The sequence below is a fragment of the Limulus polyphemus genome, unplaced genomic scaffold, assembly GCF_000517525.1.
Source record: "Limulus polyphemus unplaced genomic scaffold, Limulus_polyphemus-2.1.2 Scaffold4511, whole genome shotgun sequence".
In the NCBI taxonomy this organism is placed as follows: domain Eukaryota; kingdom Metazoa; phylum Arthropoda; class Merostomata; order Xiphosura; family Limulidae; genus Limulus; species Limulus polyphemus.
This window is the reverse complement of record NW_013670121.1, coordinates 70,234-80,625: the sequence shown is the minus strand read 5'-3', so window position 1 is coordinate 80,625 and position 10,392 is coordinate 70,234. Positions and strand designations below refer to the sequence as shown.

General features: G+C 31.3%; 1 protein-coding gene across 2 annotated transcripts in view; it reads right to left on the bottom strand.

The window, feature by feature from the left end:
* LOC106471275 overlaps positions 1 to 10,392 on the bottom strand; it is a 33,255-nt gene that overhangs the window by 5,542 nt on the left and 17,321 nt on the right. For both annotated transcript variants that reach the window (XM_013931867.2, XM_022399886.1), the window contains exons 6-7: positions 7,834 to 7,868; positions 4,521 to 4,640 (exon numbers count right to left, since the gene is read on the bottom strand). In XM_013931867.2, the coding sequence (XP_013787321.1) occupies positions 4,521 to 4,640; positions 7,834 to 7,868 (155 nt within the window). The remainder of the gene's footprint in view (positions 1 to 4,520; positions 4,641 to 7,833; positions 7,869 to 10,392) is intronic.

Here is a 10,392-nt window from a genome sequence, read left to right as displayed (position 1 = left end):
CCTGATGTGAGTCCCATGAATAGTTTTATAACATTTATCTGCTATACATTACAAGTATCTAATTTCAAATTTAAAAATTCAAAATATGTTAAAAAACAATACTTTCCTTTTAATGAATTTAATGCAAACGTAATTAATTACTCTAAAATTCAGTATTATAAATTATTTTCCCACACATACATATATACATATTCATCCATGCTAACATTCAAGTTTTACATTTTTAAATTTAAAATTAATTTCAAACAGGTATTTACATCTGAAATACTGAAAGCTTTCCTTTGTCGAGTTGAATTCATGCTGTCAACAAAACATGTGACAAACGTCCTTCATGCATTGCAGAGCATGCATCAAAACTCTTCACCAGATTCATTGTGCAAGTATCAGGACATCCAAACATAAGCTCTGCTTTCATGCCCTAATTGAGTTTTAATTGAAAGTAGCAGTCACAATGAGATTTTGGCTGTAAGGAGGGGAAGGTATTTCAGGGATAAATACCTGTTAGAAATTAATTTTAATTCTAATAACGTAATATTCAAATCAGGTAGACTTCTGAAATACCGAAAGCAAGAATACTCGTGCCGTAAAGAAGGTTAGAGCCAACGAACATTAAAAGAAGCCAAAAATATAAAACAAGCTACGGGACAAGAAGATAATAATCTAGTCTAAAAGACATATGTAGCCATACAGAGTCTCAACAGGACCCAGAACCAGAAAATAATTTTAAGTACTGGATTTGAAAGAGAACAAGTGAAGTGGACCAGCCTCATAAAAAGGCTGGAAGTATAGAACACTCGGAGAGAAGAAATTCTTGTCAGTAAGGTACCCTCTTCACCAATGAAACTTTTTGACTGAAGCAAAGGTGTCAGTTTTGTGAGCAGTGATGGTGTATTGAACCTGTGGAGCCACAGATAGAAACATAAAAAGGTAGTAAGAATAATATGGCCTGCTCCAGCAGTGCAAGGTGCTTGAAGGAACAGATAAGATGAATATTATGAAAGTACCGACTCCAGATGCAGTAGCCCCTCTGAATCCATATTGAAAATGGTCAGTGAGTCACACAACCAGCTAAACTAGTGGGTACTGAGAGAAAGCCAAAGAAATCCCTAAGTAATCCTCAAGGATGAGCTCTACAATGACAGGATAATACAGTTTGGACATCCAAACAGAAGAATAAAATATAGATGATCCACATCCTGGTTTGAGCTGAGACACATACTGATAATAGTAGTCCTGTTTCTGTCATCTCTAATGAGAACAAGCAAGTGGAGGTGGGAGAAATACTTGTCAAGGTTTCTCAGCAACCAGATAGCATCCTATGTCCATTTCCAAATGGCAAACCCTCTCATGGAGCTCTAGTATAGAGGTGAAATATTGTCTAGGACAAACACTAGATATATGCAACATGTAAGTGTCCTGACTGTACGAATCTGTATACGGTATCTCACAGAAGGAGAGACCATGCTATATATACACACACACACACACACACACACACACACACATATATATATATATATATAATAAATAAGAAGTGTAGCTTTAAAACTATTATATAAATTACATTAATTGTCAATAGGTGATCAAAATTAGCACAATAAAACAATAATGAACTTAATACACATTCAAAACTATTTAAAAAACAAAAACCTTCGCATTTTCCAGTCGTTATCCAAAAGTCATAATGGAGATTGCCTGTAGTAACAGCACCCAAAAGCATTGAGGATATCCCATCTATCAGACAAAATCCAAAGAGCAAATGAGAAACCAGTCAGTAGTCTTGCTTACACTCACAACATCTCAACTCTTACTTCTTTTCACTGTCTGCAGCCAGTTGTGGGAAGGCAGTTACCCTTGAAAAGATCTACTAAAGTTACAAATAGAAATAAAATAAAATTAAGCCACCCAAAAAATATAAATTTCTACTAAATAATGCTCACCATCCACCACCCTTAAAAGTTCTAAAAAATCCTTAAAGCAGAATAAATACCACCCTAATAATTCTACTACATGTTACTCCCAACCTCCACCTTCTTCTGAAAATGGCTTATTAAAAAAAAAGATCTTAAAAGAACTACAAGACCTACCTTAAGTAGTTTATATTGTCTCACTCAAGTATAGCATGGGATAGCTGAGGCAAGCCCAGCTACTTGAAGTTAGTCTTTCCAGTACCAGCTATACTGAATAAATTTAACTTACATATTAAAGGTAGCTACCTACCTCTAGTGACAAAAAAGGTTTTTTCTCATTGAATATTTATCTAACAAAATATCTTGAAATTTATTATAAAAACTTGTGAAAAACTTTTTTATTTGCCAGTATTTATATCCATTATTTTCTAATTTAGTTATCAATAATATAACATTATCCATAAAAAAACGTGCTGTTGTTACAAACAGTTAAAAATCTTTTTAATTGCAACTTAATAACGCCTTTCAGAATAATACGAGGGACCACACTATATTAGGGGTGGGCAGACCAAGGATGGGAAAATTAAATGCTCTTCTCTTATCAAAAATATTTAGTTGTGCTTTACCATTTATTGATTTAATATCCAAATTTAAATAATTAGTGTATATATATATATATTATTATTATTACTTTTTTCTGTTTCAAGTTCTTTTGGATATATTATACTTGGTGAAAAGTACTGATTGTTAATAGCAATTAGTCATTTTCAGAAGAAGATGGAGGTTGGGAGTAACATGTAGTAGAATTATTAGGGTGGAGGATGGTAAGCATTATTTAGTACAAATATATATTTTTTGGGTGGCTTAATTTTATCTTATTTCTACTTTTAACTTTATTACATCTTTTTAAGGGTAACTGCCTTCCCACAACTGGCTGCAGACAGTGAAAGGCTGTAAGAGTTGAGACATTGTGGATGTAAGGACTCGACTCCGTACCCTTATTGAATGTTCCACGACTGCTGACTGGTTTCTCATATGCTCTTCGGATTTTGTCTGATAGATGGGATATCCCAAATGTTTTTGGGTGGTATTACTACAGGCAATCTCCATTATGACTTTTGGATAATGACTGGAAAGTGCAAAGGTTTTTTTGTTTTTTAAATAGAGTTTTGAAGGTATATATATATATTGTAAAAATACAACACTGATAGAATACAGATATCTGTGATATATATATATAACACCAAATAATTTCACAACCTCAGACAATCCTTGTTTCGTGAACAGAGATGTTTAACAACAGAGAAATATTTAGGTTGCAAAGGCTAAAGAACATGCAAGATTATTGGCTGGATGAATCAGTACATATACGGATTCTAAGTATATACGTAATTATTGTGTCTTTCTTGTTTGATATTGTTTGTTTCAAAGTCATAATTATTCACAATCCCAGACACTCTGGAAATGATTAACAATGGGTGTTGGGCAGTGTAAAGAAAAACCTCATAAGAGATGGTTTTCATCAAGCCTGAAGAATAACCAGAGGCAGCAGACAGAATTCTGAAACTGAAGACACTGTGGTACACAAATTTGTCTTCATGCTGACCTGTAAGATGTCTGCTCAAGGATAAAGAGACCAGGAGGCCAAAGACATTGCTAAATAGTGAACTGATAAGAAGTAGCCTAAAATCCATGCTTAACATGGTCAGGAACATTATGATAAACAGGATGGATTAATTGCACAAACCAGTTTGTTAATGTAGATAGAACAAGCTTCAAGAAGTGAGAAATTGTCATAGACAATTGATGTTATTAATTTGAAAATATTTCATTCTTTCAAAATAGGAACAAATACCACTGACTAAACAAAAAAAAAGACAAATCATAGAGTGCAGGACATAAGACTGACAATAGGTCAAAGCAAATAAAACGTGCTGAAGACCACCCTTCGCCAAAGAACTCAACATATGGTCAAAAACTTAAGGATAAATAACACTGAAATATAAAGTGTTATCAGAATTAGGGCTAACATTGTATCACACAAACTCAGCTCTGCAAACTCTGAAGGTAATTAAGCCTAAACAAGAAATTGACCGTTGTCAAAAAACAAAAGAAGATGGCAATTCATACACAAATTAACTGTTTGCATGATCATGATACTCACCAGAAAAATATCAGTATAGAATGGTACAAATACATTACATCTTCAGAATTTACACAGCAGCTACAATGAACCCTGCATGTTACAGGCAAATTGCATAACAGTAGTGGAAATAGTAGCACAAGAAAGAACACAAGCAAAATGAACAGTACAACTGTCAACAAGAAAAACTAAATTATGACAGGAAAACAGAGCTTATGCAAGATCCCTTGATACTTCTGCATTAAATCATGTGGAAGACTCTGGAAATGTGTAAAGGACATTAAGAAATTTGTAGTCCTGTTTTATTTATAGCATGAGTTCAAAATCAACAAGAAAAGGCTTTTAGTGTTTCAAAGATAAATCTACCTCACCAGAATAATTGATTTTCATATCAAGGCTTTATGAACCAATCTCATTTTATATTACATGATGCTTAAATTTCTTTATATTCAACAATAGTAACCAACCTCAAAATTCGATATGGCATGCTTTTCTTGTACGTCTTTTCTGTCCTTGGAAATATCATTGTTGTTGTTATGTCTCTCCTCTGGAAAATAACTGTTACTATCTGTATCTGGAGTCTTCATCTATATCAAAACATTACTGTAAATTCACTAATATTTATATAAGTATTCATAGGTAACTAAACAAAACAGATGGTTAATTAAAAACAACCTTAAGGAGCATGATCTCCTGTTTGATATTCTGACTCCAGACATTGATTGATGATTTCAGTATATATAATTTTCAATGTTCTATTAGATTTCTTGTCATTAAATCACACTGTTGGATTTTTTTATCCATTAGATTATAGAATTACTTCAAATTTTTTAATCTTCGTATATATGACAACCACATTAAATTTTATGTCTGGCTCTATAATTTGAAGAATTGCTAAACATAAAAAATGCTATCATAACATTTTTACACTTTCATTCAGAAGGACTGAGATGTTAGTGAGAAAATTTTTTATTCCCTTCAGAAATCACAAAAGTTGGAAAAGTCATGGAGACCCTGATGGGATTAGATAAGTGTGAAAATAATTACAGTATCTCTGTGATAACTTGCATCACAAATTCTTATTGGAGTTTGTTGAAAATTTCTGGGTTTCAACTTGCTCAATACAAGAAAGACTAGTGAAAGATGTTACACTAAAAGAAGATGGTTGGTAGTGTGATAGGCATCATTTTTATGTATTCATACTCAAATGAAGCTTTAGTTTTAAATTTTTGTTCACAGAAGATAAGCAAATGTTCCAAAAAACTTTTAAAATGTTTATAGGTAACTATATCAATTTTCATCAAATTTATCCATAGATGAATCATTGCTTCTAGGTATGACAAAAGAGATCCAAGACTGAATTTAGTGATAAATAATTCACACAAAGTCTCAGGAGAGCTGAATAAAAACAGCTTCATGAACATGTGAAATAACAGAAACTACTCTTGAATGAATATCTCAGAAATAGCAATCAAATGGAAGTCAACTTAGACAAAGTAAGTAGTGGAAGCTTACTATTAAAAGCCATTGGAGTATTTTAACCACCAGGAAGAAATGATGAAAGGAGGTCTTTTTTATAGCAATTTTTCATGTGCCATGGAAGGATTTAACTATAATACAACTTGGCCTATGTCACTCCTGTGAAAAAAGAACATTTAAGAACAAAGGAAAGCCAAAACGTTACTTGCTTTAGTTACAACAAAATGTTAAGTGCATCAGATGCTACAAAAGGCAAAGAAAGTCAGAAGAGAAAATAAAAGATTTGATATTATAAAAATAATCCTCGTGGATATATTCTTACTGTTTATGCCTGACTAAAATTGCAGGATGAAAAGAAAATTTCTGTCCAAGTGCCCACTTTGATAAACTGAAACTTAAAAGAAAAATTAGCTACTGCTATATGTATAAGACTCAAAAACTCACAACACAGAACAACCCAGATGATAAACAGAGGATGCACAAAAAAACAAAACATGAAAACAAGTGAAATCTAGTAAACTGAGTAAATAGAGAATATTAAGTCATGTCTATCGGATTCCTAAAACTTCCAGCGGCTTATTATAACATGAATGTAATAGTGAATCTCCCATGTCACAAAAGTTATTCATAATTTTTATTCATAACCTGAAAATACAGATTCTAAAAATGTCTTGTATTTTTGCTTTTGAAATTAAATCAACTTCTGAAAACATCAAGTAGTTTCATATAAAGGGGTTAAAGCTCATAAATTATGTGTCATCACTCAACAATTAAGTCATGTTTGGTGATTTTGTAGAGATAATTTTATAGCATGTTATTGAACACTGTGAAAATAAGGTGCAGTAACAGTTGCTTCATCTTGCTGCTATCTTGCCTTAAAAGCAAACCTATTTGATGAATTTTATGCCAAAACTACTCAAAGGCTATCTGCACAAAATACATACAACAGTACTACAATGTATCACCTGTATCAATTGGTGACAAAATCATGTGAAGAACTTGTAAATGATATGTATAACAAATGATCAAAAACTAAAATAACATGAATATAAAAAAAGATTATTATAGTTTGTTCTGGTAATAAGCTTGAATAAAAACATTTGGAAGAAAAACTTAAAACCAAATTTACTGACTAATGATCTACTAATTCAAATTAATAATAAATTTTACCAAAATCTATTGTAACAACAGCAAATTTAGTTGTTCTATAACTGAGACATGTTAATGACACAAATGAAGACTTTATAGAAAATTACAGTGAAAAAAACCAGATAAGATCAGACTGAGCTTTCTTCATTGAGGTTGAAGTGGGGACCGAATTAAATGTGGAAAAGTTGATTTTATGATGTCCTGTGAGTGACAGCAGGAACTTGGGGCTCAGCACTTGAAAAACACATTGTAATTGTAAATTATATTTCAAGAGTAGAAGTATTTAAACTTTCTTCCTATGTAGATAAAACTTTTCACCATATGAAACACATCTGCAAACCTGTGGTACTTGCACAGATTTGATGCTTATTTTAAGCTTAGTCCTCCTATTATATTGAGAAATTTAAAATCACATTTACTTACAATTGATCCATTCAATTCAACTGGATTATACATTAATAACGAATTTTACCAAAATCTATCTGTATATATCAGTTTTCATGATATACGAGATATTTTTTGGCAAAATCTCTTTAAACAAAGTGGGGTATTGTAGTGTCATTAGGTTTGTGACTGTATTGGTGCTATCAAAAATTTGTTTCCTGGAATGATACAGATAACAAAAAATTGGTTTAAATGTTGAACACAAACTTTTCTTTATAGTTGTGAAATGAATAAGATAAGAACAAAAGACACACACACATTAATCCCATTATATAATCAGTGTAATATGTAGACTAGGCATGTGATTTGTTTGTTTACTGTTAATCACTAAGTTACACACTGGATTATCTGTCCTATGCCAAAAATGGGTATCAAAGCCTGATTTTTGTTGCACTTTAATCCATCAGATTCACTGCTGAGCCACTGAGAGGTAATAAGCACGTGAAACATGGTTTCAAGGTCAACACTCACAAATGTCTCAGGTTATAGTACATAATATAACCTTTTTGATTTACTTGTTTTATTGCATTATAAATTTACCAAAAAAATCAAATTTAATTAGATCTGAGACAAAAAATTGTATGATAAATATTTAACTTCAACAGCCACTTTGAGTTACAATGTTCTTTATTACATGAGCAATGAAAATGTTGGCATACTTCTAGAGTTGGTGTTACTGTACCTACTTATCAAATAGTGTAAACTTACCACTGTTTTTACTTCTTCGGGACTGAAATCAAGCACTAGAACAAAACAAAAAACAAATAAGAAGATATTTAAAAATGAAACCAACTAAAGGATTGAATAAATTTATTTTTAATTAGTCAAAAAAATGTATACTTGTTAACAGAAGATAAAAAAACTTAAATAAATGCTACAGTGTAATATAGAATAAAAGGTGATATATATATATATATATATATATACTAGCTTTATTCTTCAGTATAAATGCAGTATAGAAATCTCATTTATGTTGTATCATCATTTTCAATGTTATAATCTTGAGTTCAATAATATTTTCTTTCTAGTAAACTTACATGCAGAGCTGAGTGATTTAATTGATTAACTATGAGCAGCAATTACATCAAATCCCTAAAATCCCTTAAATGCATTTCGAACGTTTTCTTTCAGTAAAACTTTAGAGTTTATCTGCTATTTTATTTTCCCTAATTCAAAACGGGATCAGTCAATTCGATCTACCTCATAACTAATAAAAAAAAAAATTGAAATAAACCTAAAATTACCCTTTTCTCTTTCTAGAATGACTTCAAGTTGTAACATGAAACTACATTCGTTTATTCCTAAGTAGCTCTAAGTTCATAACATTATACATCTATTTATAATTAAATTTTATTATTTTATTGCCCTTTGAACTGAGCAACTACTTTCCACACCATAAAAGTTGTAAATCACTCGGAGAACGTGCAGGTCATGTTACGCTACTGAATTACATTACCCATGAGCTACTACGAGCTGCTCGCGTGCGTGCGTGCCTCGTGAACCATTTTAATTATATTATTATTACATATTTTACCTAATCTAGTGTTAAATAACTTTAAAAGATCCATATTTTTAGATTTTAGTTACTTTTACAATAATAAATAAAGAATAAACATAAGACACAAGAAATAAAATACTTAACCAATCTTCTTATTGCTGTCAGGTTTCAAAGAGAGAGTTAACCCTACTTTTTTATACTATACATAGTAATGCACTTAATAATTTTTATTTAATTAAATGATGCACCAAAGAATACAGACTAATAAAAGTAGATAAATTCACTTACCTTTCAGAATTTTCCTGGCTTTCTAATTATGCGACAAGAGGCATTACAAATTCATCCAAGCTAGTCGTGCCATGGGAATGATGTTTGTAATCTGAATGAAATTGATATTTAACTGTTCAGAACATAACGTTATACAATACATCACTTGATAGATGAAAACCTCAGCTTTCTATTGGTTATAGGTAATATATAATGAAATGTAAGAGGGAACTATCAACAAATTATGAAAGAAAGGATGTGACAGGTGGGTGTGGTAGGAGGAGTTTGATTTTCTATTCGATAGCTCTGTAACCAAACAAAATTGAAGACTATAAAAATTATGGTTTGTCTGAGCAATAACGATTTTATAAAGTAATTTACAATTAATTTTGAGCTTTTTGAGGGATGCTGGATAAAATAGGGATGATGACAATGTGTCATGTGGGTCAAATTAGTGGAAATTCAGCATTTTTTTAATATTCACTTGTAGAATTAAGAACTTAAACTTGTATACTATTAAAATAAGCATTATTAGCTAAGATATTATGCTTTTCTAATTGGTATAATATAAACAAAAAGTAGTTTAATAAAATTTTGAATGTAAGACACTAAAACCTTGTGCCATGTGCAGTAAAGGATACACGGGGCGATAGAGTTAAACAAAATTAGTGTTTCCAGTTATTCCAACAATCAATTAACCCAAATTAGGGTATGTGATTATTACTAACTTTGATTATTCCAATTATCTAAGTAATCAAAATATTTCCACTAAACTTGTTTGCCTTGTCATTGTTATAGTAAACTACTAAGGTTATCTGCCACTGTCACTAATTTTTAATTGATGACTAGAGAAAAGGGAACTGATTGGCAGCACCTGCCATCAGCTTTTTTTCTTGTTGGTGTTGAACTGCTGATTAGAGGGAAGACAATGGTTTAATAAAGCACCATGCAACTAACTCTAAACTTTGTAACTTTACATCTAAAAATCCTCAAAAGGAGAAGTGTTATTTCCTTCCTCAGACAGTGGTGCTGTAAAGAGTTAATATTAAAACTTGTGAAAGTTAAATTATCCAAATATTTTAGAGTTTATATAGTTTGAATATTTTTTTGAAACCATAATAAAATATCATACATGTTGGAAATAATAAAATCTAATATTTTTTCATCAATTTCATTTACAAATAAAAACCATGTTATTCATTTTTTTATATGATGAGAGACATGTAAATGATTTGCATATATCATGAATCTCTACTATAGACAAATTCAGCATGTTTGGAGCATACTTTTACTGTTGTTTATTTAGTCATTCAAGGGGCCTGCTGTGCTGTTCACTTGAGTGCTTGAGGGAAAAAAAGATCAAGCAAACCTCACATCAGAAGGCAATTTAAAAATAGTGGTCTTGGTGTATGATCATTTAATGCTTTAGACAACACTTGATTAGAGATTCTAACCTTCAAGATATATTATTGGTATTGCGGGCATAGGTTGGCACCGGAGGA